Below are 15,605 nucleotides of genomic sequence, written 5' to 3'. Positions count from 1 at the left end.
ACCGATTCCTGTGTGTTCTGGTGAAACTTGATGAAACTGACCCGTGACTGAGCTGGAATGACCCACTGGCAGAACAGGTCCAAGTCAGAGCTCACAGACTGCTGCTTGGCAGGCAGCTGGGGAAGCCCCTCTCTGCTGGTTATTCTGACCTACAACAGCAGCAGATGCTCTGATCTCATTAAAAATGATAATTTGCTTGTCGTCACCTGACCAGAAGAAGAAACCCTCCCTGGGGATGGAGAGCTGTTAGAAAATTCCAAAGTGGTATTGAAAACATGAACTGAGTGAGTTTTGACCACTGTGAAGAAAGACTGCAAAACAAACCCACAGAAAACACCTCCCCGCTCTGTTGGATTTGTTTTGCTAATCTGTTAGCAGTCAACTGCTTACTTTTAATACTATTATATATACTATATATGTACTATATTATACTATATTATGTTAATATCTTATACTGTCTTATAACATTATATATATTATTTCTTTATTAATACAGACAAACACAAGTATCATTACTTAATCATCTTGCATAGTTTCTATTTTTACTTTAGTTTTATATACCTCCTATTATTATTGTTTCACTTTCTCAATTTATCTGTATGCTAGCTACTTATTTCTGTCCTTGTGTTGCTGCAACAACCGAATTTAGGCTTATCAAAGGCTTGCCAAATAAAGGCTTTTTATGTAAACATCACTGCAGCCAGCAGAGGGAGACACCTTCATTTTCATTTGGATCCAAAGTGTATTATTGTTTGCAGCATTACATTCATTCAACAGAGGATGAGGAGCAGTTGCATCAGTCAGATTGTCTTATCAAAAGACCCACAGCTGGATTTCCTTTTTAAGTGATTTTCCCCAAAGCCTTTTTCTCCTCAGTTGTTACACATTTGATGGAAACTCAAAACTTTGCTCACAAAGCAAAACAAGAAACACAGCAAAACAAATACTGTGTATATTTAAATGAGCTCTATGCATTATGTAAAGCTTATTACATAAATAAAAAGTAAACATTACACTCAAAACTCTTCATTTTCTATGTACACTACACTTCTACTTACTTACTTGGTATGCACAGTGTAAGATGGTAGCCTTCAAATACAGAACACACACAAAACAAACACAAATACAATACCAAGATACTGAATATATTTACAAACTCTTTGTGATATGTAGAGCTTTTTATGGAAAAAACAGAATGGTATGAAATCGTGACTACTGTCTGCTGTAAAATAAGGCTTCATCCTGTATTCATTTTCTGTCTGGGTAAGTGTTTTTGTCTCCACTTTTGGCAATGTTTCCTTTGGCTGTACAGTAGACATTTTGCCTGGCATGATGTGTTCAGCCACAATGAATCCCTGGATGCTCTTCCTCTTCCTTGTCCTCATCTTCCTCCTTCTGTTTCCCTCACCCTTCCTCTCCCTCTGCCTTTCTGTCTGTCTCTCAATTCTCTCTCTCTCTCTCTGCAGGGCTACAGTACCACTGATTCATCCAAAATGGGAGAGCTCACTCTCAGCACTCAATTTAACTGTTAATGTTTGCACCTGTGAGAGGTCAGTGTGGCCAAATATAATGTTTTATTACTGGAAGTATGTTGTATATGAAGATTAAAGTCTGATTTAAAAGCCAAAAAATGCATTTTTTGCAGAATGTGGTTAAGAGTGTGGTACCTCACTTCTGGGTTATTGCATGTGTCAAATTCCACTGTTAGTGTTATGTTTATTCACCTAAAACCCCCATTTAGTTGTTGCTGTTCAGTTATGCGATCACAATGTACACAAGAAAGTGATCCTTTAACTGTTTTTGCAGATGTAATTGGATGCCAAAGAAACATCTGTTATATAACATGACAACAACTGTTAGACTAAGCTAAGCAATGAGCCCCGAATCAGTTTAGGTGATACTGTTCTTTAAAAAACAGAGAGAACAGCTGTTGCCCGCTGTCCTGCGCTGTAACCTTTCTTGTGGATAGGACTGTTATGGAGATTGACATGTTTGTAAGATGCACATCAGGGATGCATGCAGGAAAAGGAGTTCCATCAAGTCTTTCAAGATATTTGTCCTGACAACCTAAACAAAGCTGACTACAGTAAATCAGTTTTCAACTTCTTTCAGATTCATCGAGAGCGAAGGAAACATTTTAGACAACAGAGGAGCAGATAGGCTGTGGTGGGTGTACATGTCCATAGGGGCCAAACACTGGACTTCAGACACAGCATTTATCTGTTTCTTTGAACATAGATTCAAAGGGTTCGAATCCCAAAGGTCATGTCATCGGTCAACCCGTTATCATTGTAGATTGTTCATTGGAGCAAACTAAAGGCCGCTCAAACAATATTTGTCCTTTCTTTTTTGGTTCACCAGAATCATCTATAAGTTACAACTGGGATACTGTTACTGCCTGATTCTGTGTACATTATATGTGTCTGTGTTAAAAGTTATTATTATTTCTCTTCTATGGTTTAAGCCAACCCAGCATTAGCATCATTGAGCTGCCAGTTAGCTGACTTAGCTCACACATGTAGACAGATAATATAACAATAATCATTAATAAACCTCTCATAGATAAAATGCAGCTCAAAGTGTCTTTAAATTTCATGAAAAAACCCCACATTTTAAACATTTAAAGCAATGAACAACTTAAAAAGGTTTCTGTTACAACCCAAAACACTACAGAAGAGGGACCCTCACAACACTGTTGTAATCAGATAGTTAAAGCCGTTTATTGTTTAGAGGCAAACGATAAAATGATGGAGTTTACAAACTTTGGTTAATAGATACAAAAATAACACAGTTTAGAAAACTGAGATGAGCAACATGGGAAAAGGGCTGTGGGTGGAGCCAAATCAAAGAATCAAAGAAATTAATATAAACAAATTCTGGTATCAACTTGGCATCATAACAGCTACTTTCACATATTGCAGCAAATTATTTAAAATACAACTAAACATACTAAATTCAAATAAAAACTTTTCTTTACGGTACAATAAGCTATGGTAAAAATAGCTCCCAGGATGAGTCATTTTGCCCACATGCCCATAGGCACAATAGATGAGTTGCATTATGACTTCACATAAACAGACATTTTTCAGTTTCACTTCATTTCATGAGCATAAGAAATAGTTATAATAAGTGGCACCATTAAAAATATTTGTCTGTAGGTGAGTCTTAAGATATTTCTTAAACTTCTTTGCACAGGTTGATTCTTGGATATTCATGGGTAGGATATTTATAATTAAAACTCTGAATCAACATCAGTATCTATAATTTTGGTTTTGTCCTCAGTTAATTTCAAATTGTTGCCATTCATCCGAGTTGCGCTACTTCTCAAGCACACTATTAAACAATTTAGACTGCTGGGGTTACTCTAAAATCACTCCTAATGAACAATTCAGAGTCTGATAGACTTGACTTGTGTCTCTTCAAAAAAATGAGAGGGAAACAAGCAAACAGAACATCTTTCTACACTACACATAAATCTGGTGCTTTAAATGAACCTCCACAACACCCTGATTCAATATCAATTCTGAGAAATAAACTGAACTAACTGACTGATTTATTTTAGAGATATAAACATCAAGTAGCAAATTAAACTCCAGCGGGAGACTGAAATGTCTCCTGTATGTGATGCTGACTTCAGGGCTTTTCACAGCCTTTAGATTACAAGCTTAATTGGTTTCCCAAAGCTATAAATGTTTATTTTCTATCCCGTCCAGAAGGAACTTCGTGATAACATAGCTGCGACTCCACGACACAGAAGACACTCTGCAAAGACTCTCAAAACAAACACACTGGAGGGTTTTACAGTTCACAAAGGATGCACAGAAGGAAATGAAGAGGAAATAGATTGTCAGAGAAGGATACGTGAGGAACACAGTCACTGTCATGTCGCTCAGCCTCGGAGTCCGTGATTGTGGTCAAATTATGTTATGACAAGGGGCTCAGATCGTGGTGAAACCTAAACACTGATTTATTTGACAAGGGCAAGGTGGTTTGTCCCCTTCTCGCAGTAAGTTGTCTGTGTGGTGGTTATGCAACACAGAAAGAGGTCACCGCTCGTGTTGATAGTATTATCACTGTGGCCAACAGGTGACATAGTGAGAAGTGAGTGTGACCCTCAGTGGGAACCCAAGTTAAAGGTGCTGTTTTGGCAAGAATCCACCCTGCTGGAGGGCCACTAAATGCCACTAAATCCTACATACTGCTCCTTTAATTGTTGGGAAGGACAAGACAAAGTGATGCTGAAGCTATTTAATAAAAATTATGTTTCAGTTGCAGGAGCAACAATACACTTAAATCTCACTATAACTTAATTTGACTCTTCAGTTAACAGCATACAGTTAACAGTAATTGATCAGTATCTTAGTGCAAGTTGGCAAGATGTACTCTTCACAAGTTTTCTGTTCTTCATTGAACCAAACATAAACAGAAGAACTTTGATCTGACAGAACATATTCAGGCTGATTTATTTGTGGACTGTGTTTGCTGTCATTTCCAAGCTGGGAGATCATTTAATACCTTTTTAGGATGACATGGCCAAGCCCAGGGGATGTGAGTCAGTCTGTTTAGCTTGCAAAGCCTGTTTCAGCTTGTGGAAGAACATTATATGGAGCAGGTACCCGCGCACGATAAAGGAAATTGGACAGGTGACAAAAAAGGTGCAGTCTCCTTTGGACACTTTGAAATATTTAATTGATTTCCGGAGTTGCTTGAAGAGAACCACCATGGAAGCCCCACTTTCCCTTAATGTATATATGGTGGGAGCAAAAGAGACAGGGTGCAACAGAACCAGAATATCCACAATAGATGTCTTCACTCCACATCTGCACTCCTTCATGTCGTGACGTTTTTGGTACTTTTTTGCCAGCTGAAAGTGCACTTAGTGGCGACATCTGATATAGTGTGTGCAAGTAAGCGCACTTGTTCTCTGTTCCCAGTAAAGCACTGGTAAAGCACTTACATTCATGTTGATCTATGCCACCGACTATTAGTGGCCCTGGTTTGGGCAGTGGAAATGAGGACACCGTCTCATTGCCTTTGGTGAGGGGCAGGGAACTGAACTCAAGAATCACAAGTGGAAGAAACCCGACCTGTACAGGCAAAACCTCTTTAAACACACATACACACATGCAATACACATTTTATTATGATTAATAGCATGCATGATATTCAGAATAATTTGCTCATTAAATGCCCAGAAACGTACTGTTCCCACTCATTTCTTGCCCTTTTAAAGTCAGTGACTTCATAAAACATTTCAGGTTGTCATAAAGTAGCTGATTTATGGCCTGTTGCTGTTGTTTTATCTTGGTAGCCTAAATGACCCCTCCACTAAATCATGTTTCTCCAGTACGCTGTACCTTTCACCAGAGGTTCCCATGCATGACATTGGCTCAGAGGCACAACTGACAAGATACAGGTTGTTTTCAAATAGCTGACATAAAAAAATTTCCTTTGCAGCATCAGTATTAGACATGCAAAGAGTGCATTTGCAGGGACTCGTGACTAAAGTTCTGTATATAAATCACAATATCCTAAAAAGCATACACAGTAAAAATCTGGTCAAAACTGACCCAATCTGAGTCACCAAAGCAAAGCAATAATTTAACTAGCTAACTTTACCCAGTACCCATGGGTAGAAAACCACCCAATACCAGTGGGTTTTTTGACCCAGTGTTAATGTTGTTTTTTTGTATTAGTTTGGTTATTTACCATAAATATGGTATGGTTTTGAACTGTTACTGTAAAATCTACTCTACCGTAGCTCTTTTTAAATGTATATGTCACTATTTGTTACTGATTGTTAATAATGAATGTCATATGAACAGTTTTTCAGAAAAAATGGGTAAAAAATAACATATTATAGTTTGGTTGTTAAAATAACACTAACACTGGGTAAAAACAACTAATTAATCCTGGGTATTATAATAATATAATGATAGATTCAGAACCACATTTGCTTTCCTGCTCATACAGCATGTGATTAATGAATGATACGTTAGTATCAATACGTTAATGCTAACGCTGGCACACAGAGCAACTGAGTTTGAGTTATGAGGTGCTGAAATCTTAAAACAAATCAGGATATAAGCAGCATTAAAGCCATCAACATTGTTCAAGAGCACCATTTGTTAGAAAACCTCAGAGTGAGGCGGCGTAATCTGATTCCCAGGCAGAGCAGCGGCTCAACCTAAAGCATCTGGAGAAGCTCTGTGGTCAAATTAACCTGCTTTGGTGCGGAGAATTGATGATGGGAAATTCTACTCAGCATGTAATAGGTGATCACAGAGGATAATGATTATTTGAGAAACGAAGGAGAAAAATACTTATATTAGGGGGCTGTAAAAAATAAAATGCTGAGTGCTCAGTCACTGACTGAGGAGCAGCGTTGGCAGGGACAGTGGTGTGAGCTGGGAAACGCTGCTGGCTTCAAGTATCTGTGTGAGCACATGACTTTCTGTTGGAACACCTCATTGTGGACCTGAAACTGTGTGGTTAAACTGTTTACCATCACATTTTGTGCTCAAATCTGACACAAGCAACTTTTAAACTGCATCTGCGGTGGCTGTTTCTGCTAAGCAATGAAGACTGTTTTTCACTTATTTGTAGTGAATCATTATTAAATTCATTTTAGATGAGAAGATGAATACCACACTGATGTCTATACAGTAAATATAAAGCTACTGCCAGCAACTGGTTAGCTTAGAATAAAGTCTGGAAAAAAGGGGAAACAACAAGCCTGGCTCTGTCCAAAGGTAACAAAATCCACCTACCAGCACCTCTAAACCTCTCCGAGGAACATGTTGAATCTTGTTTTGATCTGAACAAAAGCCAAAATCTAAAAACAAGTTGCAGTTTCCTGAAACACCAGGATTTACTGCGCCTGGCCAAGAGATAGTCTGGCACATAGCCCTCTGTAACACTGCAACGTGTAGTTTCTACCCTTCAGTTTTTGTATGGTTTAAACAAACAAACAAACAAGTTATAATTTGTTAATAAGTGAGCTTTAGATCCCAAACTGATCCAGGGTTGATGCCCTTCTTTTATCTTTTTAACATTTGTATCCTTTTCTTTTATCCCAGTTTTTTACATTTGTATGTGTGATTTCTTGTTCCTTTTTTGTCACATATGACCCTTTTTATATTTTGTCTTCAATATAAGAGGAAGACATACAACTGAGATCACTGGTTACTCACTGATTTCAGTCATTAATATTTCATTTGAACCTCCTGCAGCATATTTCCTCAGTAATATGTGGTTTTTTATACACTCATAAAAACATTTCTTGAGAGGTCTGTGACTGATCTGAATTGTAAATTTCTGGATATTACTGACTCAGTGGACTCTAAACCCCCTGAAATGATTTGACCCACTGTGGATTGTGCAAAACACCTTGATAAATGTGACCCTTGCGAATACACCCACACACACATATTTAATGACACACTCACACATATCAGCATCATCACCAGATGGTATAATGCTTTCATTTCCACTGGACACTCTCTACTGGAAGCAAAATACACTTCCTGGCAAAAGCTTTTAATCATAGGTAAATATTTTATCTACTTCTACACAGAACTCAGAGCACTAATAAGGCTGTTAATTTTATTATTTTTGAAAACTACTTTACTTCCCATTTAAAAGCAAAAAAATATGTCTGTACATCTATCCATACATCTGTGTCTGATTGGCTTGTTGTCTGACAGGTCATCTCATGTGGTTAAGTTTTTCCTAGTTGCTTGGGTATCATATAACAGTGGAGATCAAAGTCTCCACTTAGCTGCTGATTTCATGGAAACTTGCTGGTGTACATGATTCTGCTGTAAAATCTTTGAAATAAGTCGCTCTACATACTGTATATTTATGTGGGATTTAACAGAGTCAGGAGGGTGAATACTTCCTAGCCTGGAGCTGTTCACATTGCCGTCCCCTATACCAGACTGAACACACGGCCAGGCTGTACTGAGCTACTTCACATAATGTTAGTAGATTCAAACATAGATGTGATAATAAAGCCAAAATTTTACCAAAAAAGAAAAATACTGTATATCTATTTTGAGTGTTTCTGTTTCACTGATGTTGTATTTTGTTGCTGCGTCTCGGCCAGGTCTTCCTTGCAGAAAAGGTTCCCGACTACAATGGGGTTAATTAAAATAAGACAGATTAGAATACATTTATATGTTTTATTACAATAAATAAAAAATAAACTATATAGTTAATAGTAAGACATGACAATGACTGTGAGCAGTTTCCTCTCATGCAAACATGAAAGACACAACCGCACTGTAGCTAATTTTTACACTTTTGGTTTTGAGTTGAAGTTAAAGGGTCCGTTCACGCAAATTGCAAAAAAACGTATTTCTCATTTACTTTCAGTGGTATCTATACATGCAAATAGTTTGGGGTTTATCTTTCCTGGTGTCAGAGATTCCGGGCACAAACTTAATGGTGCACTTCAGAAATTTTGTGTTGTATTTCCATTAAGTTGAGAAACTTGACAAAAAGTCGGGTCAAAATCTGTGCAGCAGAGACCAAGATATCCTGACTTTTAGTTTCTAGTAAGGGTCCAAAAATGAGGATCCACTATTTCCATAATGCAACTCAGTAGCATTTTTCATCAGACTTTCCCTGCCAAAATGTCTAATTCCACACCTCGAGTTTGTAACGCAGGCTTTCTGTAAACATTTAAAGTCTTAATTAAAGCCCAAGCCCAGATATTTTGTCAGACTTTAGAGAGATCTCTCTAGAGCCACAGAAAACATTATGCAACTGTTTTCACAGTTTGAGTATCACTCCTCATGATGAGTAAAGCGATCTTAATGTGTAAAATTGGTGGGGTGTCCCTTTAATACAATGAAGGTGAATGTAATTTCATTTGTGGCGCTCACAGCATTTAAAAATTACATTAAAAAAATTCAACAGCAACATGTCTTTACAGATATAGTGTCTATGTCGCTCTGCAGAAACCACAGACCTCTCTGTGAACAGTTTTCTTTCTACCGTAAAAATAGTCCCCATCAAAACTGTCTGAGGTAACAGCAGAAATCTCAGATGCTGGGAAAATAAAACCAAAACTATCTGCTTGGTATGTGAGAAAATATATTTTTGTAATTTAAGTGAACTGACCCTTTGAGCATTCAAATGTATCACCAAATAAGGCCTCATAGTATATTTGCACTAAGATCACATTGCATCATGGGTGTCACATGGACAATGGATGATCTTCGCACTAATGTGAGAGAAACCAAAGACACTTTAGAGAATACTGTTTTGTCTCTGAATTACATTTCATTCCTATTTTCTCCATCACTTGAGGGGAAGAAGCACAGGGTATTATACCACCGTAAGACATTCATCAGTTCCTGCATCAGTTCTGCTTTGGGTCTGGCATATTTCCAGACTGTGATTGTTCAGTGTTCCTTTCAACTGAGTGTGGCTGCAGACGAGGAGGAGCAGCTGCTGTTTATCAGTGAGCAAAGAGGGGACAGGCTGCAGAGCATCTGAAGGACCCTGCTGATGTAAAGCAGCTTCACAGGTTTCCTCCACTGTTTTAACAACGTTCATGTCAAGTTGTATACGACATAGGATCCTCTTACCCAAGCATCACTACCTCCAGCCTTCGTAGAAAAGGTTTCAGTCGTAGTCATCTGGACACTGTTTTCAGAATCAAGACGTTTGGCTGGTCTGAGAACTCAGAAATTTAATTAAATAATTTCTGAGTTCTCAGACCAGCCAAACGTCTTGATTCTGAAAACAGTGTCCAGATGACTACGACTAAAACCTTTTCTACGATGGAACACTTCTGGACGAATGAGGGACTACACCGTTTTACCTCCAACCTTAACATATCCAACAAATAATCCTCATTTACTGCTGACTGTTGGAGAAGACTTGTGTTAGACTGAGGTCAGTGAGGCTATTCCACAGCTCATTTGTATTGGATGTGAATGTACACCTGTTCACACAGAAGGTAAATATCAGCCTCATTGGTTGTCCATTTATACATTCAATAGGTATGGCAGACTCTGGTGAGAGCAAAGAGGATCAAATTGCTGAGAAGCGGAGGGCTTGTTCCATGCACACAGTGCTACAGTACAATCCCATTTTTCACAGTTTAATTCAATTAATGTGTGTTGTTTCCAGAGTCTGGAGGATACTCTGACACTCTGTCTTTTAGGCGTCTCTGCAAAGTGTTTGCCTAAGCCACTGCATTGCTTGTTTAAGCTTAATTGCGATGAATTGGAGCCTTAGATTGTGTTTATTGTTTCAGAAGAGAAGCTCTCTCGGCCAGGTCTCCTTCCTAAGACCCTGATTTTCCATTAGACTAAGATTCTCTATTTTTCTCAGTTTCTGTGTGTCTGACACATTTCCAAAACAGATGTTTTTTCTTAATTTTATGTAACCTTACCCCAGAGTGTTAAATTTTTGTTTATTTGTCTATAATATTTGGAAAAGTGTAGTCTGCTCTTCTCAGGGCAATTTATCTGTGCTAATGGGGGTCATGAGATGATCTCACCAAACAAAAACAGAAAAACTAGTGTGAGAAACTTGGTGCTCATATTATTAACTTCCGCTTTATGTTGACAACATATGAAGACATGTCAAAGGTCATGTTTGCTGTGAAACAATAGCGTGGCTGTTAATTTACAGCTGCATTATAAAGCGTACACTTCATTATCCTGAACACAGAGAAGTTCTCAGTTATTACTGCTCAGTTTTGGCACACACCAAGTCATGTTTACAGATAGGAAGTGATATAACAGCAAATAAAAAAAGCAATGCTGAAGTAAATGTCCACATTAATTCTACATTATATTTTAAACAAAATACAAAGTAAAGTGCATAATTTAAAGACCGGATTAAAAAATTAATTAAAAGACCTTGTTAAATAGGCCACTTGTATGTGAAACTCTACCTTTAACTAAATATCATTACACTGTACAATCTTGAGGGGCCTGATTCTCAGCATTAATGCACATGAACAAGCTTGTCTAAAATTAACAGCAACTAGAGAAACGAGAAAGGCAAGAATGTAATCCGTGACATTAAGTAAAAATCTGGAGCTGATTTAATAACAGGGACAAGGAGTTAGACTATGTGCCTCAAAGCTGCTGAAACTAAAACATAAAGCTCATTTGAGTGGAAAAGCTCGAACAAACAGGAGTTCAAAAGTTCAGTCTATTATATAGACTGGTAAGACAGCAGCTGAAGGTGTCAATTGACTAACATTATAAGGCATTAAAAAGAGGATTTCTGCCATTGGAAAAAAATGCGGCAAAGAAAAGTATCACAAAAACTGATCTCAGGATAATATTAATCCTTGTTTAAAAAAATAGCACTTTTACAAACTTTAAATTTAGGGATGTATAATTAAGTAACCTCAGTTTTTTGTGTAATTGTGTATAGCTGACAGTAGAGCTGAAACAATTAGACAAATGACTAATCCCCAGCAGCTATTTTGATAAAGGATTCATTTTTTGTACCACTTTCAATCAAAAATGCCAAACACTGGCTGGTACCAGCTTCAGAAATTAGATTTATTTCAGAGTTTCTCGGTTTATATCATTGTACACTGAATATATTTGGGGTTTTGGACTGCTGGTTTGACAAAACAAGCAATCTGAAGATATCACCTTGGGTTTTGAGAAATTGTGATGGGTATTTTTCACAATTTTCGGACATTTTGACTAAACAATGAATCGTTTAAGTCAGAATAATCAGCAGAATAATTGTTATTTGCAAGCCTTAAGTGATACAAAACATTTTGTAAATAAGCTCTCTATTGATTTGAGACCTGATTTTCTGGATGTTAGTGCTGGAAAATAGCGATACATGAATACTGATGAAACTACATAACTCATACAATTTAATAAATGCGCACAAATACATATTTAGGGTGGATTATCCCTTTAGAGTTGTGATTTATTAACTAGAACCTTCTCCTAGAGAAAAATAATTTTATTACAAACAATATTTTACACAACATTGATCATTTAGAAAAAAACATTTTTCTCAAGCTGACAGGTGTTTTCAAAAATCTTCATCTTAATACTCCACATTAAGCTACATCTGTCAACAGGTTTACACCACATTTTCTGTGGCTGTGAGAAAAAGGTTCAACATTCCCAGTCAGATTTAAATAATTTAGTGTTAATAACTATGGCACAGGAATCTTTGTACCCTCATTGTAAGATGGAAAACAATCTTTTTATAATTTGAGATGACATATTTTTGTGTATTCCAGGGCTGAGGAACAAAAACATCGGTGGTCACCACATATTAATACTGCACTGTACATTGGTCGTGGAACTAACACATGTCCTTCAAAAAGCACTATACAATAGAGTTTGTTAAACAAACCAATCCTTACAATGGCAGCACACATGCCAGTGATTACTCATAAGGATCACATTCAATACTGTTTTCATTTATCATATTGACCACAAGCTTGTGATTCAATTATTCTAAACTACTGGCCTCATCTACTTTACAGTAACGGTTTCCACAATGACTGAACAAAGTAGCTGAAATTAGGAGGGATAGTGTTTCCATCACTGACACTTGAGTCATGAAGAAGTGGGTCATCTCTGTTAGAACAACATCTGTTTTGGGCAAAATGACAAACTCTGCTCACACAGTCAGAGATAGTCATCACTTGAGGTAGCTGGGTGCTGAAACAGAGAACGCAGGACAATAAAGCTCACAACACTTCAAGTTTCTCTTTCTTGCTTCATGTGCCCGAATTCACAAGAAGAGTAATTTATTATTTTTATGTGCCTTCCCCCATTTTTCAGAGGTGTAAAAGTTCACTTTTGGAGAAGACAGTAGACAATCTATCTCAGAGCGAACTGAGTCAGATGCATTTCTCCTCCACCATCTCAGTGCTCAACCATACCTGAAGTTCTGGGTCTTTTGGGCATGGCAGGGCTGAAAGGTCCCTGATTACATTTGCCCCTTCTCTACTCTGAGCCTCAACGCTGCCCTGCTCATACAAATAAGAAGCTTGCGAGTTTCTGACCGATGAAGCTCGTGAACCAGAGAGTCTGTCTGCTTTATGACAGCTTCCAGTATACACCCCCTTTCCCTCTGGTAGGTAGAGAAAGGTCTGGGAGTCCCGGTTGGAGATGACCGAGGAGAGTTGATGAGCATCTATACAGTGGAAATTTCCCTGTCTCTGTTGCCTCCGTGCTCCTATCTTGCAAAATAAGCACTTGATTTTCTCAATGAGCTCGAGAAGAACAGCCTTGCGGAGCAGAATGTAGATCCAGGGGTCAAGAATAGGGTTAAAGGAGGCGAAGCGTATCGCTCGTAAATCAGGGTTTTTGTCCAAACGCAGTTCCACTGGAGTCTTATACAACTGGTTCAAAAACACCTGAGCCTGCAAGGAAAGAGAGTACAGGCAGAGCAGATGAATACATTTTTTAAACTATGTTTGAGTGTGCAGCTGTGGGTGTGCTTATGTGTGTTTCTGAGAGGAAGAGTGAGAAAGACACTAATAAAAAACATGGAGCAACGGAGCAGCAAAAGAGCAGGGAGGGAAAGGTAATTTAATCCAAATAGAAATATGTTTGAACTTTCCTCTCTAATCATCCACTTGGATTTGGATCAAATTGGATGAACAAATTGTTCCATGTACAAAAATAACTTTATTTCTGCGTAAAAGAACCCTGCGTAAAACGTGCGTAATGGATAGAATGGGCAAAGAGGAGAATACAAGAGTAGTAGCTTTAAAGGGGCAAGGAAAAAGTTATTTAGTGCAAAAATGAATATGTTTTAACTTTAATTTATCATCATTCACTTGGATTTGGATCAAAATGCATGACCCAATTATTTTATGTCCAAAAAATGGCATTTAAGAGCCGTGCATGAAACTTGCTAATGAACAGAAATAACCCACAGAGCGGAGAAAAGAGAACTTACAACAAGTGGGATGGAGCAGATAAGCACCACTACCGATGTGCCTATGAGCAAGATGACCATCTGAATCTCTGCACCAGCCAGACGCCCAAAGCTGCGTCCTCTCCTTCGCGGGTCCACATTGCGCCCCACATCGGTTCCCAGCGACATCCTGCGCACAAATCGCCGGTGCATCCGGATCAAAGCCGCGCACACCAGCACGTTACAGATAACAGTGGCGAGAATAAGAAGAGAGCTGAAACCCGCATACATATATGAGTAGACGGCATCGCTGGTCTTGTTGCTCCTCCACTCTAAAAAACACCAAGTTTGCGGGTATTGTTTCTTCACCTGTCCAAAGCCGATAATCGGCAGGGCGCAGAAAAGCGCGTTGGAGATGTAGATCGCCAAGAGAGTCAAACCCGCCAGTTTTTGGTTCACATTGTCATTGTAGAAGTAGGCATGGTTTATAGCGATGTATCTCTCCACCGACATGGCACAGATGATACTGAGCCCCGACAGAGAGAAGAAAAGCATGGTGAATCCAAAGTACTGGCACAGCGGGTCCTCTCCGGGCCACGATCCTTTCACATAAGTGGCAATGGTGACCGGACTGGCCAGCAGTGTGCCCAGGAGGTCCGTGACTGCCAGTCCACACACCAGCGTGTAAAACGTAGTTTCTTTCTGTTCTTTGCGAGATTTACAAAGAACCACGATAGCGATGACATTCCCAACCACCCCGAAAATGAACATAATAGATGGTATGGTCGGGACCATGGTCCTCCCTGTCATCGATTGATTATTCATTGTTATGTCCTTCAAGCGCAGTTCAAGACGAGTGAAACAACTTTTCTTAACGCCAGTATTTCCAGTCCAGAGCAGGAAACCTATTTGCACTTGACAGAAGTCTGAGCAACATTGTCAAAATCAGAAAAATCTGTTTGCACCTTATCTTAAAACCATCTTCTAAACAACGTCCATCCCCCTGCAGTGCACCATGTGGCTGCTGCTGGTGTTTTGGTATTAGATCCTCAGCTAGCTTTGCAAGACAGAAGCAGATTTCACTCACCAGGACAGAGGGATAAAAGCAGTCAACAGACACCAGTGACTTCATTGAAATAAGTCTCTGCCTTCAAGCTTCCTGCAGGGTTCAGTCCCTCCCCTTCATTTCACTTCACAGCCCTCATCAGCTGTTCAGTCTGGTGCAGAAAGGCCTTGAACATATTTTGTAATACCATCAAACAGAGGCCAACCTAAACTCACAGCAAATGAGCAAAAAACAACATGGTTTAACATTAAGAAGTAAAAAAAGTTACAAAAGTGAGACCCTAAAAACTCTAAGAATCTCTTATGTGTTTTCAAATTACCATTGCAGGCAAGTGGGAAAAAAAGCAAAATGAATATAAATAATTATGATAAAAATCAACAAAATGTCAAATGGCTCAGCACAGTCTAATCTATTATTCCCGGGTCTAATGCTGATCACTTCACCAAATTTCAAGCAAATATATTCATGAACCTGTCAGGACATGGACACAGTCTCAGTACAAATGCTTCCTTTTTGGAAAAATGATAAGCATCACTAGTTAATGAAGTATTGTGTTTCTTAGAAGAACAGCTGAAGGGACTGTTTCCATGATCATATAAGAACATTTTAGCAGGCCATTATCATTCAGCCCTCTAACACATTTTGTTTCAATCAAAACACA

The 15,605-nt window shown here is 38.5% G+C and overlaps 1 protein-coding gene across 1 annotated transcript; it reads right to left on the bottom strand.

The window, feature by feature from the left end:
- Positions 1-10,548: 10,548 nt before the first annotated feature.
- Positions 10,549-15,060, bottom strand: ptger4a (prostaglandin E receptor 4 (subtype EP4) a). Its single transcript, XM_044197845.1, has 2 exons — positions 13,921-15,060; positions 10,549-13,378 (listed from the first exon to the last, which is right to left on the bottom strand). Exons 1-2 carry the CDS (start codon positions 14,701-14,703, stop codon positions 12,854-12,856), a joined length of 1,308 nt encoding a protein of 435 aa, XP_044053780.1. The 5' UTR covers positions 14,704-15,060; the 3' UTR covers positions 10,549-12,853.
- Between the last annotated feature and the right edge of the window lie 545 nt (positions 15,061-15,605).

Source organism: Siniperca chuatsi, linkage group LG5 (assembly GCF_020085105.1).
Source record: "Siniperca chuatsi isolate FFG_IHB_CAS linkage group LG5, ASM2008510v1, whole genome shotgun sequence".
NCBI lineage: Eukaryota > Metazoa > Chordata > Actinopteri > Centrarchiformes > Sinipercidae > Siniperca > Siniperca chuatsi.
This window is presented reverse-complemented; position numbering and strand designations above follow the sequence as displayed.